The following is a 26,471-nucleotide window of genomic DNA, read 5'->3' as shown; positions in this document are numbered from 1 at the left end:
TCCCAGTTTATTTCACCTAATTGACTGCCAATAGCTTACCACAGACAAACCGACTGCAGATCTGCAATTGAGAAACTGATGAAAGGAGAGTTTTCAAGCTGAGGCTCATTCTTTTAATCCTCCCTTGCTCTTAATTTTTTTTTTTCTTTTTTTTTTTTTTTTCCTCTCCATCTCCAGTTGGGATGTAATTTTAAGCACAGATGGATTAACTGGTTCCATTGTCTGCAGACGTCACTGGACTATGGCACTGTTAATCCATACAGCAGCATGTCTAATTATCATTACAAAGTGTCTGAGGGAACCATAAAGACCAGCAGGGCATCTTCTCACAAGCAATTAACATAAATTGATAAATGAGTAATTTGAATCTGCTCAAGGCGCTCACATATGAATAAAATCAGAAAGGATGGCTTCTTGTTTCAGCTACTTCTTTCACTTAGTCTGGAAGGGCAGAAAACATGAGAAATATTCTAGACTTAGTGGGGGGGAAATGAACTCATGCAGTGGAAGGAATGTATGGTTCAGAAAGTTCATTAACACAAAACAAATGAGTTGTGATTGACAACCAGTCACAAGCAAGTAGCATTAACTCATTTCAGCATATTTAGAAGCACAAACTTGGTGAAAGGCTATTAGAGCACCGTGTCAGTCAATTAATACTACTTCAAAAGCAAGTGAAGTTTCTTTTCAGTAGCTTGCTAATTTAAAATTTATGAAAAATTCACAAGAAGGCAAAAGAAAGAAGAATGAATAGTAGTACAGGCTGCAAGGACTAAAAGAATGAGGCAAAAGTAACTACCTCAACTGACATACAATACTTACAAATAAACAAGCAACAGTCCTAATCACTGCATTTCTTGCAGTAAAAGTTGTTCCACAGAGCATTCTAAGCAAACTATTAACTTTATCTCTGCTAAAATCTGTGCAAGAAAATCAAACATATTTTAGCAACACTAAGCACCAAAACAGTGTTAGATGTCAAAACATTATGCTTATTTTAAAAACAGCAAAGCAATAATATATGAAAGCAAGTTATACACACTGTAGGAGGTAGACCTGGAAGGCCACGTACCCCGATGATGGCATTCAGTTCAGCCATGGTGACTTGTTTGGCACGTTCTACAGCTTGAGCCACTTGCTGCTGATGCTATTAAAAGAAGAAAGGGTATGAGGATGAATTTGTGCACCAAATTAAACCAGGAACAAAAATATCTGAACAAGCAGTTTCTCTGGAGAAGCTCAAGCTATTTGCAAGATACACCTCATGCAGGTAAAAAGGGAACAGTACTCCATTTCTCATCCTTTCCATCAAAAGCAAACGACAGCCCTGAAAGTAGACAATTCATCTCTCCCCCAGTTCCACTTCAAAATTATTTTTCTGAAAAATGAATAATCATTTTCTAATAGATTTGGCAGTACAATAGCATCAGCTTCATACTAGAAGTAATTTCAAAATTTATATACTGTGTCCACAGAGCAAAATCTACAGAAATCTTAAATGGGAAGAATAAATGCTACACTATATTCTAACTTGAACTACAAATACTCTTTGTAAACTGTAGAGTTTGAAAAGGCATGCCCAAAATAACACTCTTGAACACATAGCAGCAGCTGACTACAATATGCTGCAATCACAGGCATTCAAAACCTGTAACCTTAAAGAGCATTTTGCATTTGAGATAACTACTCAGGTTTTACACTACATTTTGATATAAACGAGCATACTTATTTTCATGAGAAGCACATTTGACAACTGAATATCAAATACATAATCACCATGATCAGAAACAAAAGCATTTTGTTGCATAGATATTTTTTTTATTTAAAAAATAATAAAAAAAAAAATACTTCCCCCTCTCCTCTGGGAATGAAAAAGGCTGAGCCATTGTCAGTAGTTTGAACTCAGATTTGCTAAACCAAATTAGCAGGGGGTTTGCACACTTCAGCTATAACAGATGTTCCCTGCACTTGTGCATTGTGATAAAATTAACATCTTAAAACTAGCTAATTTGCAAACAGAAAAGCAACATAATTGCACTTTCACAGCTGAGCAGTTTTACTTACTTCCTGAGACAAAAATGGGATGACTTGTGCACAAATTGTATTCAGTCTCTTGGCGATTTCTGTCTATGGAGGAAAAGTAAGCATTTTGATTAAAATCGTGTTTTCTGCTAGTTCCCACATATCAGCTACTGTACAGGATCATATTAGGTTAACACTGTGGAGTAAATAACATAGAAATCCATGTCTTCATACCACTACAAATACAAATAGTTAATATTTAAGCCTAAATGAGGACAGAGATTTAGTTAGCGACTATGGGACATCTGCTATGTCTAAAGCACCTAATCTGTATACAAATTTAGCTACATACAAGGACCAGATTTGTGCCTAATTAACAAGAAAAGCATTTTTGAAAAACATTAAGTCCACAATAAAGTCTTTTAAAACTAAGAATTATTGTTACTTGAATTACTAAGCAGCCTAACGTGGAGGTGACAAGCATGCAAGCAGAACGTTTCTTTCATGATCAATTTTTTCTGCCAATTAAAAGGCAATCTTGGTTTTGTTGACAGAAAGAAAACTACAGGAATACAAAATACTATGAGAGAAGCAATGAAGAATGGGTAAGAAAGATAGAGGCTTCTAAAACATTCTTACTAAGACAGAATTAAAGTAAGGATATCCAGGTTGGAAAAGACAAAGGTAGTCATTAATAACAAATCAGTGAAACCATGAGTAGCAGGAGAACAATAAACCCGTGTAGCAACAGTCCTGTGCTAAGAGCAGCAGAGAATCACTCTAGCTATCACTAAGCCTTAAACAATTTTCCCTATTTTTCAGTTTTGTTTTAGAATATAAATGGGGAAAATTGCTGCTGACAATTGTCGGCCAAATGTCATGCCAAAACCTGAACAAAGAGAAACTCAAGAAACTTGGATGAAAATACTGGTAACTTATCTGCTGAGCCTTTGTTTGAAGCCTTCCCATCACTCCAGATTTCTGACAAAGACATTGAGATATGCTGATGCTTACATATCAGACAATCAGTAATTAGAAAACAAAAGCCTCTCAGTGTTTCTGTATCTCCAGAGACATGTGACTTGAGGTCTAAATACAGCAGACAAGCTTTAACACCTCTTTTCCCATCAAACAGACTTGTAAAACTCTTTCCCAGATGCTAGCTGAAGACCTAAGTCAGTTACTGGCATGTCCACATAACTGGTGGATCTCCTGAGCACTTCAGAGATCATTTCTTTCTACACAAAGTGGCTCCCTCATGAATGGTCAACAAGGAAATAGCTGCTTTCCAGCAAACCTTTCTCTCCCCTCAACAACATGGATAGGTCTCTGTTCTCCACAGAAATATCTACCCTCTTAACACAACTCCAATCAGCAAGTGACTTTGCTCCATTTCTGGTTTATTTGGTCTATGAGCATAAACAATAAATCATTCTGTTCACTGGTAGTAAACTACCACCAAAAACAGCATAAATGAGTTATCGGCATTACCAAACTATCGGCAGGTCCGTAAGTACCTTAAGTCTCAATTAATTCAAGGAAAAAAAGACGTGTTTAATGATTACAACAATTTGAATATTAAAAGGCATTTTTCCACATTCCTTGCTTAACGAATACAAACATTAAGCTATGAAAAGACTGTTACATAGCAGTCTTACTGTTTGAGATGAGGCGGTTTATTTCCAATAGCCTAGCCTTAGGTCAACAGAATCAACTTTGTTTTCAGAAGCTAAGATGAATAGTAACAGGTTTTAAGTGGGAAAATAAGCAAAACAGGACAAAAGTAAATTGGTTTACCCTAAAAAGTTGTTTCAGACTGTATGAGACACACAGGAGTCTCTCTATTCCACAGTTCTGAAAAGTATACTTATTTTATTGTAGCTGTGAAAAGTCTGTTTTCAGTACAGTCTAGAAAGCATGCAAGTCATATACATTACTGAGCTTACTTACAAGGTCCCAAGCATCTGAGATTATGTAAATACAGAACTGCATGCTAATACAACAGCACATAACATCATGTGCTAGTTACCAGTTGTGAGGCGCAACAGTTACGCTTTTAAAATTACTTCTTTTCTATAATAAACCTATAAAAATGGATCAAACAAGCCTGGAAGAAAGGCACATAATTCATCTGAATTACAAACAAGATACAGAAAGGAAGATCTACACTTGCCTCTGCTCTGCATTGTAACATTCATCAGAGATTGGGTATACATTGAAACATTAGATTTGAACCCTGAAATAGGTGCGCACTCTCCTCAGGTATCTTTTTGTGCTTGCGTCAGTACTAGAAACAACTAACTTAAGAGAGGCACCAAAATAAAGTATCCTTCTGAATTACAGAATGGCTTGGGCTGGAAGGAACCTCAGACACATCTAGTTCTAAGCCCCTGCCTTGCCAACTGCTATATGAGACTGCCCAGAAACCCAGCAAGACCAGCCTTGAATGCTGCCAGGGACGAGGCACCCACAGCTTCTCTGGGCAACCTGCTCCAGTGCCTCACCATCATCTGAAGGAAAGAATTTCTTCCTAACAACTTCTGAAGCAAGGCATCCATCATATATAAACACAGCATCTCCTGTTTACATCCTGTTTACCAACAGTTGTGGGTAAGTTTAAGTGTAGAAGTCATAAACAAGTACTTGTTTAAAGATGTGCTACTGCTGCTACAAGAGTCAGGTAATACACATACACTCTGGAAGAAAACTAAAATTTTCTATTCTACACCTCATAACAGAAATCTGCTCATTTTTAAAAGGCAGTCTGCATCATGGCACTCTTTCCCACACACAATTAAATACAGTATTTAAAATTATTTATCTACTAGCAGATCTCTACAACTTTTTTTTTTTTTTTTTTTTTTTTTTAAACTGCAAAATTCACTTAATCTTCACCATCTAGAGGTATTTTTTTCAGCACTGAGAAAAAAGATCCATACATTTAAATACAAATCAAGTTAAAAATGAACTTTCTCTGTTCAAGATGGAATAAATTTGAATAGGTGTATATATATACATAATTACATATGTTCTGTCTTGATCACCCAAGTTGTCCTAGACTCATTCAAAGAAGTTTTTTTGGGAAAATGTTTATGTATATATGTCAATCAAGATAGAACATATATAGTTGATGACATTAAAGCAAGCTATATTTTTCTAAGTTAGGGCTCATACACTTAATAGTTTAAAAGTACTTATCAGTTACTTTCAGAGGCTTCACAGTATAACATACCTATTATCTAATAGCTGATCTTGAGTCATGAAGAACAGTCAGAAGGAGGAGAAAAAGAAAATTCTGCAGAAAGCTGCATGGAGCAGAGTCAAACATGTCTAATTGCATATGTTCTTCAGCCCTTTGGTAAAGCAGACTGTAGAAGCCTGCATCTCTCATGAAAGCCCTCCTCGCTCTATAGCAGCTCTTAGCAAGTCAACTGAAGAGCCCTTAATTGTTTGTGTTCTTAATACACAACCTCTTGAATGCATTCATTTTTAATAGAGGGCTCGAGTGTGGGGCCTATCAAAGAATGACAAAACTACATCATTCACTGGTTCTTGCTGTTGCAATGATTGTCTTTTCATTTATTTGCAAATGACAAGCTTGTCAGACCTCTGAAGTGTCACCCTCCTTTCTGAAGTATCATTAAAAATTAACACGAAGGAATTCATCTCCATTTTTTAAAATTAAGTTGAGCCTTATTTTTGACTTTACTCATCTCATTTTTTTTTAATTTTTTTTTTTTCTTCGCTATCATTCCATATAATTAAGGACTTCAGTGTTTTGACCTATCATTGCCAAACTCAAGTGTTCCTACTTAGACTTTTCTCTTGCTAAAATAAATTCTTAACATAATGACATAGAACCAAGCAGCTAGACTAGTTACTAAATATAATATTCACTTAAGTATCAAAGTGTTTTCCTGTACAGTAGTCTATACTTCAGATCATTTAATGTTTTGACACCCTGTACATTACAAAGTACTGTATAAGATCTCATACTTAAATCAACACATTTCTTATGCAAATACAGATTTTTGCACTGGAAAGAAGCAAGAACCATATTTCTACACAGATTTCTCACTACATATAGCAAATATTTCATCACTCATAAAAGAAGCCCTAGTCTGTAAGAGTCAGCACCCTCCATTCTGACTGAAAAATGCAACTTTCATGTGAGGAAAATTAGTTTATCACTCATCAGTTTCCAGAGTTTTCAACAACAGCTATGGTTTTGCTCTAGTTGTCTCCTCCCATATTTGTTACAGCAAGAACTAGCTGTAGCAACTACAGTAAAAAAAGCAAAAATTAAATCATAGAAGATTTTATTGTGACAATTAGCTGTACTATGACAATAGTTGCTTTATTTATTTTGAGACTGCACAAAGCTGTCCTATCCAGACCTACCACTACCAAAATGCTAAGTCAAAATAGGCCACTGAAGCCTTTTTTTTTTTTTTTTTTTTTTTTTTTTTTTTTAAAATGCAGATTGCATTTTTCTAAAGCCAAAAGTTAGATCTCTATCACCATTTCTTAAAGTCAGGTATCTGCACCTTCATTAAACTCTTCCTTACTTCAATGATTTCAAACCAATTTTCAAAAAATAAAAAATTAAAAAGCAAAACAAAAAAACACATTTGTTACTAAATTTGGAGGTAAACAGCTTAGCAGAAATGTTGAGAAAGCATCAGAAAAGGAAAGCATCAGAAAGTTCTAAATGTATGAAAGTTGAAAGTGATTATGATAATGAAAAAGCAAGTTCTAATCCATTCAATAAAATCAAAATGCCTTTAATGCACAGAAAAGAATATACTGTCAAATCATATTCACAAGAGCTTTACATGTTAATTCTGAAGTACTATGCCTCCATTTAGACTTTCAACACATAGGAAGCCAAGCACAACACTGAACTCCTTCTGGAAGAAGGAAATTAACTTATTGACACTTACAGCATGTAACACAGCAATCCAGTAGGGAGTAAAGGTTAATATTGTATTTTTGTTCATTATGGAATTATTTGAGATGATTTGAAGTAAGAATGAGGAGAAAAATCAGAGGCTATGAGAATGTTACTACTCACTTGACCTCAGACCAATTTTCATCCCCATATGTCTAACAGGCATGTGTATAAAAGCCCTCTTTATGGAACATGCTTGACTATTTTTAATCCCAGCAACAAACCAGAACCAGCTGAAAACTACATTTATGAAGTCCTTGGGTAAGAAACTGCAAGTGTACAATTTGGTCTTCAACTGTTAGTACCCATTCTTTATTTTCTTGCAGAAACACTAGAACAACCAGCACTAAAGTGCTGCAGCCTTTATTCTTAATGTGATTCAGATCTTCAGAGACAACAAAAATCACACCTATTCATAGAGCACATAAAAAACAAAAATAAACAAACAAAAAAAAAAAAAACTCACAACCAACATTTTGCAGAGTATAACTTCTAATTTTGCCACAGTAAGGCTTATGCAGGTCCAACAATGTGTTGCTAACAATTTGGGGTGAGGATGATGTTGGGTGTATAATTAAAACTCAAAATTTAAATATTCAAAAGTCTCAAATGATTAAGGCTAGCATTCTATGAACTTTGCTGTTCATGAGTTACCGAATCCACATTAAGCTCTGAGAAATTAATGACCTTTTATTTAAAACTAATACACCACAATTTGTTTTGGCAACAGTTGCAAGAAGAAAGCCAAAAAAAAAAAAAAAAAAAAAAAAAAAAAAAAAAAAGACAATATGCCATTTAGAAGTTTAGGCCCCCATAGTATATCAATGTCAAACAACAGTGTGTCAAGCTAAGATTCAATTCAGGTAAGTGCCACTGCCAAATTTTCTTGTTCCCAGACGTGCTCTAAGATTATTTTATTGCTTAAAATTTAATTTGTTCCAACTCGCGTCTCCATGACAACGTTGGCTAACCCTGCAAATCATTTGGGTAATTGGATATCTTATCTTTCTATTGCTCACAAATCGAATGATTTTGCTAGAACTGCAGCAGCCAATCAAATTTACTGGTCTCCTGAGTAACAGACTGGGAGAAGTAGCCACATTCATCTCCCCTTTACAGCCATATTCACCACCATGCGACAAACTGTGGAAGTTGGCCTTCAAACTGTATTTTAAATTATAAACACCATCATTACTAACATTCACACCAATAGGAGGAGGAGAGAAGGTTTATTCTCAACAGGCAGTTGAAATTCAATCTGACAAGCAGCAATGGGTAATATTCACTTCAGCGACAAGAACAATCTCTGTATTTTGGGGATAAGCTGTCAGTTTAACATGACACATCATTAACAAATACAGTTTTCCTTCTGCCCCACGTTTGTACTACTCATTTTAATCATGAGGTCGCCCACCCACGAGACGATGATATTAAAACCCCAGAAGACTGACATGAAAAATCTTTAGCTATGAAAAAAACAAAACATTACCATATTGCAAGTGGGAGTGCAGAAAGGAATAAGCAACAGAAATATTAACAGAACAAAAACCTCAAAATGACTAAGTTGCAAAATGACAGATAATCTCTAAATGTGCACTTATTACTTAAACTACATTTATCTGAAGCCTCTTTAGATGTTAGTTTATGTTACAGATAGGTCATGTTAATTTAAACATAAGCTGGATCTGATGCACAAGCCAACAGCTACACTTACTGAACATCTACTATAGATTTGAACTTTGTTCAACTGTCAAGTGACTGGATATACTTCAGATGTCAAATTTTAGTCCTTTCTATTAAAACAGAGATTCTGTGCAGCCCTCATTGAACCACTGTAAACAACTGCCCATCCCATCTGCAGCTATAAATTCTGTTGAACCTAAGTCAACTGGCAACAGCAAAGCTGTTGTCAGGATGTTCAAGTGATCCTTTCACACATCTTCACTATATTAAGACTTTTCTTGGCTAAACTTGGCTAAAACGAGTCACTATAACATTTCTCCTTTAATCCAACTTCAGTTCATCTTGCATTCATTCAAATCTTAATTCCACAGCTTTGTTTCCATGCCTAAACTAACCTTCAATACAAAGAACTGTTTAAATCTCTGAAGCCAGCATAGAGCTTTTAATTTACTTTCCAGTTGTTTCGGGGCACACACCATTCCCATTTACTCAGATTTCATGAGATGGCAGAGCAAGTCAGAGGCTGACTGATCCAAAAGAGAAAGTCTCACCGCCTTCACTTCCAGAGGCACGCATTGATCACCTTATTCCAAAAGCACTCCTGGAGATGTTCAGAATCGTCCAACATCTCAGCTCACTAGTTGAGCAGAAAACATTTCTACAGGAAAAAGGAAAAGGACCAGCTTAGCAGATCAGCAAGTTAAGTAGGCTAACAAGAAGCATCCACCGAGTAACAGCTGTTCAGGGAAGCACAGGAAGAACCTAACTGAAAGCAGGGGAAAATGCTAATCCAGATGAGCTCCTCCCATCCCACACATTCTTCAGAATTATCAAACATACTTCACATTGTTGCTATTGGGGTATTAAGAGCTAAACTAACACAAGAGCAGCTGAGCAACACAGCACTAAGAATAAGGAAGTAACACAAAGAATAAAAGAAAGGAGCCATAAAAACAGCATAGCTACAACTGCCACACCTTACAGAAAGGAATCTCATCCTTCTGGCTCTTGATCTGATTTAGGATACTCTTCAAAAATCTTTCCGATTTTGCTCTCAATCCCACAAGCTACAACCAAGTTTTTGCACACACCCTTAAAGCACTCACCACAGAGAGTTACTTTATTGGGATGGCCAAAGAATGCCAGAGGTATTATATAATTGTGCCTAAAGTGCCTAAAGCTATGTAGGCTTTGAAAACGTAAAAGCATAATGTACCTCAAATCAAGCACATACAACTAAAGTACTCAAGACGTTAACAAAACTCTCAGTTGGTATTCAGTTCTTATCAACAATCAAGAAAGACTACAACAGCATTAGAATCTGCTCTTGAGTAGAACGAAGAGCATGCAAACTGACAAAATAAGCAGTACTACATATCAAGACAAGGGATAGAAATATGGAGAGAAAAAAAAAAAAGAAAAAAACTCAATACAATACACTACATTAACTAGGACTTCAGGAACAACTATCAAACTAAGCTGAATTTAATCAAACATGTCACACGCACTTGTGCATCTCAGATGCAATTTCACAGTTTTACAATATTTGCTATATTCACATCTGAGATTCAAACACCTCAAGTCACTGAAAGAATTCAAAGCCTTAGTGGCGTGCTCATATCAATGGTTCAGATGCTATCAGGTGATTCGCTAATCAGTAACAAGTAAGAAGACTGACAAATTTTGTTAGCTGTATATCAGAATTAGCTGCCACACAGAATTTGGAAGGAATAATAGTGACTTTTATTATGTGGGGAAAGTGAGATTTTGAAGTCTTTCAGTAAAATCTTGGAGATATGCCAATAAATTTATTCCCTTGTTGATTAAGTTCTGTTCATATTCTGCTCACAGGATTCAGAAAGTTAGTGAAGATGTCATCTAGATTACATCTTGTAGACAAGAACTGATTTAAACTGACCAGACAGGAAGGAATGTGAAGTTGACAATCACTATGCAGTTTATAGTCCCTGGTACAAGGCAGAATAATAAGGCTATCAAGACTTCTGGAAATCAGATGTCAACTAATTAAGTTCATCTTTACAGGATCTGTTATTGAAAGATAAAATGCATTATGGAAAGCAGATGAATTCTTTATGAAATAGTATTCAGGATATGCACAAAAGTTAACACATCTGAGAACAGGACAAGAATGGACAGAGGAAGAACAGTAAGGAGGAACTGCGCCAAGAACCTATTTCACAAGTTTCTAGCTGAGGTTGTACAAACAAGGAAGCATGCAAGAAGTGAAAACTATGCCAGGTGAGGCAGTGTAAATATATACAGCATAAGCACACAGTTACAGAATTATGTGCCACTACTAAGTTATGCAAAAGCAAAGCTAGTGCTCAGCCATATGGCATACTAAGAAGAAAACAAAGAAGGTTTAATTCCTTCATTTACAGGAGGAAAGAGATGGTCAAAAGACACTGAGGCTGCCGGAAACATTTTTTTCTTAAACTTTTTTTTTCACCCATCTTAGCTATAAAACAGAAGTCTTCAAGAACGTTATTTATATTAACTACTAGCTACCTAAGGTCAATGCTGCAGCTCAAACAGTAACGGAAAAGAACTCACTTTACTTGAATGCTTTGATCAAGTTAACCAAGGCAACTGAAGTGTACTAAGAAGTACTAGCATCGTAAGAAGTACTAAGTGTACTAGTGAAGCCTGGGCTAGTGAACACCTTGCAGAGCCTGCAAGGGTCAGGCAGAAAGGAAACTACATATAAAAGAACAATGCCTGATAGAGAGAAAACACCTAGTGAAAGAGCAAAGATAATCCAGCTCCATTCAACTGTTCAAGTTTGAGGCATTAAAATGCCTCTCAACTACAAATATCTTGGTGAAGCAGGAAGACATACTACAATTTGTAGAGATTTTACAACAGTAATTAGTATCCAAACCAAGTAAATTCCAACAAGGTCAGTCCTCTATGGCTAAGTGATACTGCTCTACCTCCTTCACTAAGAATTTTACACTAGCAGTGTAGCATTCTTAGGAACAATGCAAACAGAAAAGTTCTGCCAGAACTTCACAAGAACGTGCAAAACTGCAAAATGATTAAATCAAGCATCAAGACTTAAGAAGTTCTGCGTGGATGACAGGACTAGTATTTTTCAACTTTGGAACTAATGAGCATAAAACTCTCCTTACCTGCCCTAATCCTTATTTTACAGAGAGTTGCAAAGAAATGCATAACATGCTAGGGGAGAACTTCAGAACTCACTTTGCAGTGAAAGAAAAAATACAACTAGGAAAAACAAAAAGAACTGGGTCTGAAATAGCATAAAGAACCACAGCATAGGTAGACAGGAGCAAATAAATAAATAAATAAATAAGGACAAAAGAGGCCAGAAAAGCAATCAACCTCTCTGTCACAGTAGATCAGAAGTTGAATTATTTTGCAGTATGCCACTGGTAAAAGGCTGCCACCACAGTCAATAGTAAGCTAAGCAAATCTTCTGTGCCACTCAGCACAGTGATTCCTCTCCTGGACTACTGTGCTTATTTTGGGCATTACTCTTCATCTGGGCAAAACCACTCAAAGAATGAGCATTAGGCTGCAATAGTCCATAAAATGCTTCTGGAAGAAAAAATGAACAATCATCTTTTCCTATCCGCAGGGATGAGCATGCACAGGAAGAAAAAAAAAAAAAAATTAAAAAAAATAAAAAAATGGGGTTGTAACTTAAGAAGCACTGTTGTCATAGAAAGGTACTGTTACCTAGACAGCCTAAGGGTGGTTCCTGTTGTTGATCTTCAGCAGCAGCAGATCAGACGAGTACCCTGTCAGAAATGCCACTGCCACAAATCAGTTGGCTCTGCTAGGCCAGAGTGAGGGACCAAGTCCTCTCTAGAACTGCCACCTGACAGTGTCTATTTAAGTGTAATGAAAAAAGTTTAAAGGCTTCCCCCGTAGTAGATCTTCTTTAAAAAAAAAAAAAAAAAAAAAAAAGGGGGGGTTTGTTTCTTTACTTAGCTTGCAATTTATTTCCCTCATTTGAGACAGCTAGATATCTGCAAAGTAATGGTTGGCAATCTTATAATCAGTTATGGCAAAACCACGAAAGAATGATCTATTTGTTATTTTTCCTAAGAAAATTTGGGTTTACTCCCTGTCTTCCCTGAGATTTAATTCAAACTTCTGCATTTAAAGAGGTTGAGATCATGATATAATGAAACAAAGACCAAAGCAACTCAGGGGTTTGGGCGTATTTAAAAATACCTTCATAAATAAGCAGATTGACAGAGATCATAAAAAACTACCTGCTTTCAGATGTCCTTTGCTTTTCTGACAAAAGCATATTTTCTTAAAAATAGTACCTAATCAAGGTGTAGTCAAACAAGCATACACATTTTTGCTGCTCCCTTCTCCAAAACTGAAAGCTATCTTTTTGTTTTTGCTTACTAATCCACAGAGAAGCCTCTAAAATGGCAAATAATAATAATAATAATAATAATAAATAAAAGAGGTGGCAGCATTTTGTTCTCTAAATCAGTTTTATCCTCAGCCATCAACTAGATGTTCCAGCACAGAGAAAGAACAGTCCTTCCCTTCTAATTCAAAAATCTATACTACCATTGCCCTTGCAAACTGCTAAACAAGCAGTATCGGCAATTCACTTGTGTTCTGTAATATATTTACTGCAAATCCCAATGGCTTGCCTCCTAATGCACTTTTCTATTGTGTCTGTTCTTGTCAATACACTGACTGGTCACCTTACAAGTAAGTTACTTTGACTGACTGTTTACAAAAACATCAAAAAATCTTCAAGATTAAGGAAAAAAAAAAAAAAAAAAAAGGAAAAAAAAAAAAGACAAAAAGGAAGAAAAATCCATGCTGTGTGAGAGAAGGTGGAGGTACCACCACCATCACAACACCAGCAACAAAAGAACAGCACCAAACACAAATAAATCTGTTTTCTGTTACACGACCACACAGCCTAAAAGGCTAGCTAGGTCTTCTGATCACTTAAGCAGTACAAGATATTTCCAGATAAACAACCCTGACAGATAACCCACCAGACACCTCTCAAAGAACTTTAATTTGTAATTTAATCATCTGTGCTAATTTGTTCACGCTTCTGAAGAACATAAAGAAAAGGTGAAAGCAACTCAGTCAATCCCCAATTAGAGATTACAGGCTTCTTAAATGCTGTTCAATTTATCACTAGCCACAAAACACTATTATCATTATAAAAACTTCAAAGAAACATACGAAACTGATTAATTTCTCGAACTGTTTTCTCCACACACTGGAAGTACAGTCAGTAACACCAGGCTTGCTAGCAACTAAAATAATCCTCACCAGAACTTCATAAAATAAATCCATAATCCTTTTTCCATTCCACTTATATTTAAGCATATTGTAAATACGTTTCTAAGACAATTCAATGCCGTTTCTATTTGTTCATTAAAAAAAAAAAAAAAAAAAAAAAAAAAAAAGAAACCCATTAAGTGCTGTACCAAAGACAGAGAAAAGTTGGAAGTTTCATCACTATGCCCTCCTTTACAGTAAGACACTTCAGGAAATAACTTATTTTTAAAACTTAGTCAGATTTGAAGCAGAGATCAAACAGGCAATGTTTCAGTAAGTTTTAACCTACCCTTCAATTGCCTCTGGCACTGTGCCATAAACAGATAAATAACTGTCAAAAAAATAGGAAACAGGGCAAGGGAGAACCATCAGCTCTCCAAAACGAGAAATGACAGCAATAGTATCTCAGGGACCTTTACTGCAATCTACTTTATGAGTATGCTCAACAGCAGTCTGGAGAAGACAGCACACAGTGACTATGAACATTAGTTCCACAAGAGGATTCAAAGCAGAAACAATGACAGAAGAACTGGAAAGCAGCCTTACAAGCCGAAGAGGGCAGTTAAACAGTGCACTTACACAATTTAGACACACTCATAGACACACCAGGAGCAACCACCCCTAGCCTCAGTATAAACTGATGGCGCCATCATTGTTCCTGAGCAAGAACTCAGATGTGAGCAAATCTGAGAGGTGATTACAACAGTTCACAATTTCTTGGTACCAAGGAGAGAAATCAAAAATTGAGAACTTTTCCAAAGGAAATATATATGTATATATATATATATATATACACGTCTATATATATATATATATATATATATATATATATATATATATATATATATATATATATATATATATATATATATAAAACCAATTATGCCATCACATAAATCTCTGGTTTACTCGTATCCTGACAACAGCATTTAGTTCTTGTGCCTTCATTTCAGTAGATTGAAAGTGGGGAAAAAAATAAATTTAAAAAAATAAATAAATCAAGCAAAAGCAAATCAGATGATCACAGCTACGGAACAACCTGTACTTTTATAAATTGAGTAGGCTGGGACTACCCAATGTGAAAGTGAGTCACAAACAATACACATTAAAGTCTAAAATTCTGATGGCATGGAAAAGGCAACTAGACATCAATTACGTGCATCTGCTGAGAACTAAGGGTCAAATAAAGATAACATCACAAATGAAGTTACTCTATCCCTAGTCCCTAAACCCCTCCCCCAAAAAATAAACACAATTGCCTTGCTTATCTTGTACCCACAACAGCTTCCTCCCCACACAATGGCAAAAAAAAACACTACAAAGAACTCTTACATGAAAGGACAAGTTGTGCTTGCAGCAGCCTCACACCCTTGTTGATGACAATAAAGAAATGGTTAATATAAAAACTGCTGATCAAGAAAAATCAATTCTTCCCCTTTTTGTTCCTTCCCGGTGTTTGTTAATAAAGATGAGTAGCTGGAGCAAGGAGCAAGTAACTGATGCCAGTGAGAAGAGGGAGCTGAGTATACAATTACAATGTAAACAGAGATGTCACTATATATTCCCAAACCTTATATTCAGTGGAACGACGACATCATTAGCTCTATTCTATGCTGTTCTCATTTTTAAATTAATAAATACTGTGCAGTCTTCTGACAAGTGCAACTTAACATAAAGTTGTTTTTAGATGCTTTCAGCATACACCAGTAGTGACCTAACCACAAATCCAGAAGACACTATCGTCCATTTTGCACTGAAAATGAAATGAAACTTTATCCCTTTGCTACAAAACTAAAACTGCTGAAAGGCAATTTAAATACTCAGCCTGTCTGTTTGGTTTGTATTGCAAGTACCAGAAAGAGACATTTACCTTTCACCCCAGAACGAGCTATGAAAGAAGAACTCTTCCTTCCTTTTTTACTCCCTGCTCCCAAAAATACCAGCTTTCAAGAAAAAAATAAATAAATAAAAATAAAAAATAAACAAACCTGCTTCAGCCAGTTTATCAAGCACAATAACAGAAATTCAGCAAGTAATTAAGCTACAGAAATACAAAGGCAGTTTGACAACATCACCAATAGAAAGAGCTTCTCCTTTCCCTGGATGATCCAGTGCAGAAATCTGGCAGATACATTCCAAAATGCAAGATGATCTGACAGTATTTAACATATGTAGAGTGTTTATACTGTGACATACTGTTTGATTAAGTTGTATAATAAGTTGATATAATAGATGGTATCTAACAATATGGTTATCTAAAAGCCACATGGAGACATATTTCACACAGTGTCCCAAATCTGTCAGATAACTCCTTAATGTCAGTCTGGAGCTTGAATGTGGTTTTAAAGTCGCTAAAGTTGAGACTGTTACTCTAGGCTTTCCTTATTTAGAAACTGCAGTTGTGGCCTAAATGGCTGTACTGGTGGTGCAACTGTAAACATTTAGAAATCCAGTATTTGTAGAATAAATACTACTATTGAGAGAAAAATGTTCCAATCAATCTTATTTTCTCCTTTAAAATAAATGCAGGTTCTGCATGTCTTATGTGGCAGATCCAACTGTAAAATCCTCTTGAAACACTCATGACACATCACCAAAACCTTCAGGATTCATGACGTTTTTCATCACAGTAATTAAAATGCAAGTAGAAAAAAAAAATAAATTAATTAATTTATCTTTAAATCCCTTTCAACAGTACAGACATCCTACTCAGGAGCTGTAGAGAGCCAACTAAGCTTCTTAATTCCCTTCTATTTAACCCACTCCTGAAGTCTGATGTTCTAATGAGATATCAGTAGAAGATTCAGTCCTCAAACAAAGAGCATTAGAAATGATTTCATTAAACATTCTGGACTAAAGCAGACATTTAATTACTGCACAACTAGTTAGAATAATGCAGTTTAGGAGTTTGTATACTTGTCTACAAGAGGCAAAGTACAGAATGATATGCCTGCCTCAAGGCAGGTCACAAAGATCACAATAGCCCGCCCAAAGAGAGGGAAAACCAGTTGTCACTTCTAGGATTGCAGACACCCAAATACTGTAGTAGTTTATACAGTCTGTCAGTTAGTTCAGCAGTGATGATTTTTTTCTTTCTTTGGCTGCCTGCCACTGAACAAGAGCTAATCTTGCACCTGAACAATCTAGGCATTAAACACACAGGAAGTCTTATCTCTCAACTTATGACAGAAGATGACAGAGCAGCACCTCTTTATTTTCAGCATCTCTCTCTAATAGCCAAGGGCAGTAACCCTTCAAGTACAGTGGGATTTTTAACACCCAAAAGACTCTTGGCACTAGCAGTTGACACATCTGCTTTGCCAGCCACAGATGTCACAGTGGGAAAATCTGACTTTTATGGTCTTCAGTTTCCCTCCTCTGTTAATTCAATCCATGACACACATGAAAATAATACCGGAATCAATCCCACCTATCCTCAGTAAAGCCTCAAACTTGTTTCTGTCTCAGAGACAGTAATGTTTATCAGCAACTATATACGCCTTAAGATAATTATCTCTGAAAACAGTACAAAAAACCCAGGCACAACATCCTCTTAAGAATTAACCTTTGAAATTCTTATAAGAACAGAAACAAACCAAGAAAACACAAACCAGCCACAAGTATGTCAATAATTACTTCCTGATCTGTGTTCAGCCAGCAAGCTGAAATGCAATCGCAGTACCTGGGTTTAAGCAAATTGTCACAGAGTTAAACACTACAAAGAGCCAAAGCTAAAGCCGTGAAGAAAGCCCTCCTGCAGCGCTCACTGACACAAATGCAGAGTATTCAAGACGAAAATTCTGCAGTACAGCTGCTTTTGTTTGGTGGGTTTGCCTCAGTTGAATCTGCATATAGCAACATTCATGTCCTAACTCTGTTTTCACCCAATTATAATCATAGTAGATTACAGAATTAAATGAAGAGTTTAGTGACCGATGCAACTGCATCAGCACAAGAAATCAACCTTTTCATCAGCAGGCAGATGTGACCCCACCTTTCACAGTGATGTGGACAGTACACTGCACAAGCTGACACCACTGCAGTATGATTTTTTATTTTCAAATCAGCAGCCCAGTCACTCTAAAGGGCTGCACACAGGGTGAGTAAGGCATCCCACATAGAAGGTAGGCCTTAAGAACATTAAAGCTTGTTCAGTGGAAAGTTTCCCCATCACTGCATTTTTCAGCAACAAAGATGTTGTCAGAAATGACAATTTTTCATGTCCCCTGATGATGCCTTGCTAGCATTTGGTTATAAGCCATAAAGCAGGAATAATTTCAGCCTGTCAGAAGTCTAGCTAATGCCCAGTTTCCCCCTAGAGAGAATTCCTGTCAAACGTAATGAGAGCTCCAAAGGCCCTCTCTACAACATAATGAGCACTTAGGCCATGCTGGTGATCAGCCAGCAAAAAGCATCAATTTGAGCCTGGCTACACCCTTGGGGCTAGACGTCACCAGTTTTAATAAGAATTATGATTACTATCTGACAAAAGCCTCCTCAGAACTTATCGTTAGCAGTAGAAATTTAGAAGAATATCACTGGTGGCTTTTTTTTTTTTTTTTTTCTCTTTGCTTATTTGTCTCCTTCCTCTGAGACTACCTACAGGCTGAATTCTAACAGCACTATGCTATGCATCCCCACTGCAGACATCTAAATCTTTAATATGAAGATGCTACTTTTTTTTTTTTTTTTTTTTTTTTTTTTCCCAGAATTGCTTAACATGTAAAAGCATAGTATCTAAAACTCACAACCAAGGAAAAGTATTTATCCCTTCAAATGCTTTTTCTTAACAGTATGCAGGGAGTAAGCATGCTCTGTCCTTCTCCACTAGAATCAATGCAGATATAATGCTCTGCCATAAATCTTAAAAGCTTCCCAAGTATCACTACATACTGGGCAGATAATTATAGTTGCCATATATACAGAGCATTAAACCTTTGCAATGCACAGATCTTAAGGTCAAAGTGGAAACCTCAGTTCTGAGGCTCTTTAATCTCATGGGCTTAATTGATTTTACTTAAAGTTAATTCCTTGTACATTTACTGAAGTCACCTGCCTTTGTCAAGATCTTATGAAGCTAACATCCACTTTGCACCAAATCAACCTGCTGTATATACACTGGCTTCCTCACAAGTTATTTATTCTGAGCTTTACAGCAGACTAAATAAATAGAAACCCAAAAAATAGAAACCCAAAAATCAGGATCAAAAGGATAAAGAGGATAAAAAGTTAACTCACTGAGAAACTTATCATTCTTCTAACACAGACTGGACAAAAATACACCACAGCACAGAACCAAGTTAGCCAGCACTCCTACTGTTCTACCTGCCTATTCAGTGTATCAACCACTTCAAAACAATTAGGCTGTCTAACATCCCCACTTTTACCAGCATTTTGGATTCAAACAAGTGTAATTCCAAAAAACACTGTGGAACACTAGCTTCACTTTGTAAACAAAGTTATCAGGGAACCACCATACCACCTCACCAAATACAATATTTTTAAGTGAAAACAAAATAAAAATCAAAGAGTTCAGAGTTACAAAAGAAGAATTCTACTCCGCAGTTCACTTACTTAATGAAAGTCTTTGAATATACAGAAGATCCAAAGCCTGAACTAATCAATTTACTCGCTATGCCCTAACCGGTCATCCATGCTCTTTAATTTAATGAAACAAGAATTTTAGATGAAATAGCACATACACTTCAAGAAAGAGTTGTATTGTTGCACTTTGAAATGTGTCCAACTGTTCAACTTCATCTAATGATAATTTTTTTTAAGAGGCCATCGATTTCTGAAAGACTTATTGTACCAGCATCTTGATGAAAAAGTGAATGTCAGCATATCTACAGAATACTTACACCCTGCCATTAATGCTTTATTTGGCAGACAATGACTACTTAGTTGAGGGTCCTCTGGGCTGAGCAATCATTTAGCTTTTCTTCTCTTATGAGGTCTTTAGTGTCTTGTTCTACTTCAGCACTCTTTTTATTCACCATTATAGTGGCTGTAAGTGTGAATTTTATGGGAACTTGAAAATTCATAGTCATAACTTGAGCTTTCCAAGTCACTAACCTTTTCATACCTTTAAATGGCAAGTATTGGAGCAACTGTCACTACATATGCTACAAAGTCATCATCAAAGGCTCCTTCCTACCAGCATCAAAACAGAACCACATAAAGCACTGAATTATATTTTTAAAAACAGAGACAAGACCTTTCCTAACTCTGACACCACTTTTCAGGACCAACAGCAAGACAGCCATGTCATTCAACCTAACCTACACCGCACTTGACAGTAGGTAGGCATAGGTCTGCTAATCACAGCTACAATCAGTCTATTCAGACATGCAATGCAGTCATCTGAGTACAAACACATCAGCTACCTCTAAACACAGACTGACCGCAGACTTTTGTGATTTAGAAAACAAAATGCCTTACCTGCTTGTGCATTTCAATGTTTAATCCATATGACATTTCATAATACTGCAAATAAAGGAACACATTATTAATTTTTTTATTTTTTTATTATTATTATTTTTTTTTGTATTGGCTTGCATTGTATGATATACTATTAACTGAAATAAAGGAAAAGAAACAAACTTACCATCACATAGTGCCTCTGCATTTCTGTCTTCTCACTTGCCAGTTTCTCACATTCCAATTTAAGGCTACAAAATAGATCACAATTCAATGTAACTATTATGTCATTTGTTTTGACATCTACCCACTTTATTTGTATTTTGACAAAAAACAGCTAATTATAAAACCTCATAACTCACATGCAAACAGAAAGAAAAAGGCTCAATTCATACTTCAAACACAAGAGTTGAGCAGGAAATTCAGAAGGTATTTTGTGGTGCTGCCTGAGAGCTGCAGCTGCCACCAGAGCCACAAACAGGGCAAAAGACGTAGGCTGTTGGGCTGCAACAGGATCAGACATTCCCCAAAGTTCCTCTGAGAAGCCAGAAGTATTTCTTCACATGTGACATTCAGAGTCACAGCCAAATGACACCATTTGTGGTTAGAATTACATCTTGGGCCTATCTGCACCTACTAACCTCAAGGCGCCTCCAGCTTGAGTTATCTTGCCTGCAGCTGGACAGCGGTAACTCTGACCACCATTTGCTAGCAAGTCTGTTTTCAGAAAAGTTGTCTCTCTCATCACAAGCAGCAGCATCGCTTTAAAGACTCTGACTGAGCAAAGCAAAAGCAGCAACATTCCCTTTGTTTTCTTTAGGGCCACCAGAAAGCATCCTATGGAACAGATGCTGTGGAAAGCAGCTTTTTTCACTTACAGCTGCAATACTGAATGATCACAGCTTGTACCGCATTTCTAAATAACCAACAGCTCGGGCAAGTCAGCAATCTCAAGTGAGAATCAGACAGTGGTGCGGTGAGAAAAAGGAGCCTCAGTCACAGCCGGCTGAATTTCTGCACGGAAAGTAACAGAGCTTTTATTCCTATCCTGGCAGTTCAGGTGCAAGGGAGTACAGAATCGAGAGACAAATGCCTCTTATTGCCCTCTGCACGCAGGAATCAGTTCCGTACCAGGCTCCCACACACAGCGCAGCGCGACGGAGCGCCCTTCACGGCTTCAGGAGACTGACGCCAACACTGGACTACAAAGTTGCCATCCTCCCAGCTCTTTTAGCACTGAACACCGGCGTCGGATTCACCTTAGCCATGAACACCGCACGTAACAGAGGAGGGCTCTTTCTCCGCCGCCTTCCGTGCCACGACATTCTCCTCCCGCAACACCCCCACCCCACACCCCGGCCCGGCCGCCTCGAGCCGCGCTCCCCCCCGAGGGCCCCGCGCCGCCCCGGCCCCGCACGCCACCGCCTGGACGCGGCCGCTCGCTGCAACCCCGGGCCCAGGGCGGGAGGAGCGGATCGGAGCACCCCCGGTGCGACCCCACCGCCGCTCACCTGTGGTACTGAGCCTGGAGAAACTGGAACTCCTCCTTGATGCGGTCCAGCGACTCTGGGATGGTGAATTTGAAGGGCTGCCCCGCAGCCTGGTGCGGCGCCTGCGGCGGACGGACCGGGAAAGAGAGGCACGGTCAGTCCGCGCGGACGGGGCGGGACGCAGCGAGGGTCCGTCCCGCCGCCCGCCCCGTCCCTGCCGCGACCCCGGCCCCAGCGCTTTCCTCCCGCCGCGGGGCGGCCCGGCTCCTCCCCGCCGCTCCCCGCGCATCGAGGCGGAAAGTGACCGCCGCACGCATGGCCGGTTCCGCCCGTCGCCGTACTCACGGGGTGCCGGCTCTGCGGGAACATGGCTCCGAACGCGCTTCACACCGCCCCGCGGCGTTCAGTGCTCCCGCCGCGGGGACATCCTCCGGCTGCGGCCGCTCTGTCGCTGTAACTCCGTGAGACGGGACGGGCGACGCAAGTCGTGAGAGCGAGCGGCTCTCTAAGGGGCTCCGGGCGGGGCCGTCACAGCGAGGGGGACGGGCGGAAAGCCTCCGGGGGCGACCGCGCTGCTCCCGACCGCCGGCGGTGCATGGGGCAGCCGGAGCGGGGCTCTGCGGGGAGCGGGCGCGGGGCGGCCCCGCGGCGACGGAGAGACCACAACAAAGGGCGGAGAGCGCCCGTTCCGCGCGGGGTCAGGCGGGTGACAGCCTCCGGCACCGAGTGGCTCCGCGTCTCAGCAGCACGCGGTGCATCGCGATCTCCTCCCCATTCTCGTCCTCCTCCTCGCCGTCACTCTCCTCTTCCCGGCGTTGCCCCGCCGAGGTGAAGTTCCGCCCTGTCGAGGAGCGCGGCCGTGCCCTGCCCTGCTCCGCGCAGGGATGCGGGGGAACGAAGCTCGACAGCCCCGCGGGATGCGCTCGGCGGGACGGGAACAGCCGGGCCGGGCGGGATGCGCCGTGCTCGCCGCGCCGTTTGCATTAACACGCGGTTTCACACTCCTCCGGCTAACCAGCCGCCCGACCCCTCCCACAGCGCTCACCGAGGGGGGAGAGATGGCGGTAGCAGCCAGTCGCCGGGCTCCGCACCAACGTGGGTGCGTGACGCGTCCGGCGCCGAAGGCCAATGGAACGAGCGCAGCTCCGTCCGCCTCTCAGCCTTTCGCTGGAAAGCGTTTCTGGCGGAGCGGCGGGAGCCCTCCGTGCCGGCCAATGAGAGGGCGCGGAGTGCAAGGTGGAGAGAAAGGTCTGTGGGAAGGGAAGCGGGGAGGCTGGGCTGTCAGTCAAAGTAACGTGGGGCTGCCGGCCGGGCGGGCGGGGAGGTGGGGTTGCTTCTAGCCCAGCACGCGGCGCCTGCGCGCATGGGGTCGGTGGTGCCGGGGGGCAGGGAGGCAGGGTGGAGAGGGCCGGCTGTCCGCCAGGGGCGGGGGGCGGTGCGGAGGTCTGGAGTCGGGGCTTCGTGTGGCTTCGCATGGCTGGAGGATGTCTCCCAGCGTTATACGGGGTGGCTGCGGTACGCGCTGTGCCGTTGCCCCTCGGATGCTTCTCATTGGTACTTAGAGCTGTGTAAGGAACACGAAGTTTGGAGTTAGGAAACGTGACGCGAGGCGGTACCGGGATAGGAACTTGTGTACAGTGCTGCGCCGTGCACAGTTCTGTGTCAGAATGGCCAAAGGAGAAGGACGTGGAACTGCTCAGCGTCTTCAGGCTGAAACCCGCACTCCCCCTGAAGCTGCTGGGCTCTGGGAGCGGGGCTCTGCATCAACTGCCCGTGTTATGCTGGCCCCGCGGGCCTGTGGGCACCCATGTGTGTGTGTGCATGGGTGTGTTTAGATTATGTGCATAAGCATGCACATTTGTGAATACATAAATAAGTACAGGTACATGAGGACTGTTTTTCACTGTTTTTAAGACAATAATGAAAATGCCTTTACTGTGCGTTGGTATTTCCGAAGGTGGGAATATAAACCTGTCTGGTGCTCCACATGCATAATTGGAGCTCGTCCTCCTGAGTTTTTTTCCCAGCTCTTCCTCTGTTGCCTTGGACAAGCCAGTTCACCTCTCTGCTCATGGCATTGGAAAGCTTAATTAATTAATGCTTATGAAGTACTCAGATCCTAAGATGAAAGCTACCATAAATATGCAGGCCATTATTATATACTTTGCGTGTGTACCTAGCAGCTATGGAGTCTGTAATAACATAGCACTTGCCTAACTTTGGTTGTACTGTGCTTAACCTGCTGGCACAAGTTGTTAATGAGATATTAACAGATATGATATTAAAACAACACTGTGCTTTGGAACATAAGCAAAGGGTGTTTTTTTTTTTGTTTTTTTTTTTTTGTTGTTGTTTTGATTTGCTTTATAATTGCCCACCTCCATGGAAGTTGAAATGTCTTGTAATCTTTATTTGTCGTCATTAAAATGTCCGAGGCATGTTATAACAGAGAAGAAAAGCTCTATTTTCCTGATTTCTTTTAACAAGTGCTTTTTATCCCCTTCAATCCTAGGATTAGTCACTTAAAGGCATTTTGAATCTTCTCCATCATAAACAAGACAGAAAAGCTGCAAGAGCACCAATGGTACCAAACATAATTTTCTTTTTTTCCAAGTGTGGGCAACTGTCAACAGTAATTAATACTATCTGGCAATTAAGTAATTTATATTTTGACATCATTAGCTGATGGAAGCACAAAAATAATTATTTTTGTTAGATAAGAGTAAATCTGGAATATTTCCAGAAAACTTAACATCCTTACTCATGGCAGTACACAATGCCAGAGAAAGATAGGCCAAAATTTGACCAACCATGTTCTGAAGAGCCATGTTTGACTCAAGGTAGTATTTTGCCATGGTACTGTAATTACCCTATGCAGTTTTCAAACAGAATTACAAACAATTGTTCTTAAATCTTTGTGTTGTGGTTGTTTTTTTTTTTTGTTGTTGTTTTTTTTTCGTTTTTTTTTTTTTTCTTTTTGTTGTTTTTTTTTTTAATGTACAGCAGAAAGATCATCCCTTTCCAACCCTTCTGATTAACCTTCAGTTCTGCTCTGTTCTTTGAACCTATTCTTTTTCACTGTGGGGATTTTAACATCATGTTCTTACTTCCTGTATCAGAAGGCGTAATCCTGCATTGACCATGTACTCAAAATTCACTCTGAAAGCAGTTGAGATTTGGTAAAAAAGAGCAATATCAGATCCAAAATCTATTTTGAATATACTGGAAGAGGTTGAGATGTAGCATCTGCTCCTGAGGGAAATGATTTATTGTCTGCATTTCAATTCATCATACTGTTGTGTTTTGTTTGTTTGTTTGTTTTCTTCACTGTTAACAATACCATTTACAAGCAATATTTTTCAAAATCCCCCAAACTGGCACATGTAATAAAAATGTTGATGGTCTTAATCGTCAAGAGTTTGTAGCATAGGGCTGGGGAGCAATTCAGTAAATTTGTGATTTATCTCATTGTTCTACATATGTAGTCAGAGAACATCAGTGTAAGAAGCAAATACAAAATTCCATAGATTTTATGTTTGCAAGTTTGATATTGAGAGATCATTGGGCTTTCAACCAAAAGAAAACCTGAGAATGCCTTTTTAAAATGACATATATGTGCACAGTGAGGAGAGGGCTGTTCTATTTTTGCCCTTTTCAGTGTCAGAAAAGTACAGGTGGAATAAAATAGCATCTGAGTCACACAGTGTACAGGATAGAGTAATGAGCAACCTGTACAGCTGGAAGAATAATAATTATTATGAGGGCATGCAAAACAATATTACTTCTAAAATATTTCTTTATTTATGGAGTGCAAATGATATGAGCAGGGTAAAGCAATTGTGTTTCTAATTATTCACTGTCTTTTGGCTAATAGCCATTACATACTCTCTTTGTAATTTGATTTCTTTTTAATTAGTAGTTTTCCTTGTAGGCAAGAATGTTTAAAAAGTTGCAGAAGGTCATTTTACCACTGTGTCTGTATTCCCTCCCTCCTCCCATTCTTTCACCCTTGAAAATTTCCTGAGCTGAACTTAAAAAAAAAAAAAAAAAAAAAAAAGTCAGTAGCAGATCGTGCAGCAGTAAAACCTCAAATAAAATCCAATCTGAAGAATCCCTTGTGGTTTCACACAATATGGTAAAATTAGAGATTGCAGGAAACCAACAAAATTAAACTGGGAACATTTGAAGAGAAATGACCAGGCTTTATGAAAATGACACATTGACTGGCCAGTGTGTTTTTTTATTGACAATTTCTTTGTTGAGGCATAGATCAAAGAAACCTGCATATGTTTTCATTTTGTTCTAAGTCTAACTAGAAAATTACATCCAGATGTTTAATAGGCATTCTGTTGGTTTTTCTGCATTGATTAGATATGTTGGTACTGTTTGCTTACAAGTGTAGCCGGATCATTAGCTAATGCAAAGAAATGTTTGCAGCGAGTTGCTAATTAGGTCTTTTGGAAACTCTCCATACTCAGGAACAATTTGTACGGTGGCCAGAAAAACTTGCGGTACTTGAGAAGTCGCCTTCCCTTCTGTGTCTGGGAAAAAACAGTCGGTCGCTTTCCCTAATCTTCCTTTGCCTACAG

At 39.1% G+C, this 26,471-nt stretch overlaps 1 protein-coding gene across 4 annotated transcripts in view; it reads right to left on the bottom strand.

Annotated features, from left to right (window-relative positions):
* The window catches only part of TLE1 (TLE family member 1, transcriptional corepressor), a 72,167-nt gene extending 49,269 nt beyond the window's left edge, over window positions 1–22,898 (bottom strand). For 2 of the 4 annotated variants that reach the window (XM_072359288.1, XM_072359289.1), the window contains exons 1-6: window positions 22,228–22,898; window positions 21,904–22,004; window positions 20,580–20,643; window positions 20,414–20,458; window positions 2,065–2,127; window positions 1,043–1,147 (exon numbers count right to left, since the gene is read on the bottom strand). In XM_072359288.1, coding sequence (XP_072215389.1) covers window positions 1,043–1,147; window positions 2,065–2,127; window positions 20,414–20,458; window positions 20,580–20,643; window positions 21,904–22,004; window positions 22,228–22,251 — 402 coding nt within the window. In that variant the 5' untranslated portion in view covers window positions 22,252–22,898. The remainder of the gene's footprint in view (window positions 1–1,042; window positions 1,148–2,064; window positions 2,128–20,413; window positions 20,459–20,579; window positions 20,644–21,903; window positions 22,005–22,227) is intronic. The other 2 variants (XM_072359290.1, XM_072359291.1) reach the window with 1 other exon arrangement.
* Between the last annotated feature and the right edge of the window lie 3,573 nt (window positions 22,899–26,471).

The sequence above is a fragment of the Excalfactoria chinensis genome, chromosome Z, assembly GCF_039878825.1.
Source record: "Excalfactoria chinensis isolate bCotChi1 chromosome Z, bCotChi1.hap2, whole genome shotgun sequence".
NCBI classification, from domain to species: domain Eukaryota; kingdom Metazoa; phylum Chordata; class Aves; order Galliformes; family Phasianidae; genus Excalfactoria; species Excalfactoria chinensis.
This window is presented reverse-complemented; position numbering and strand designations above follow the sequence as displayed.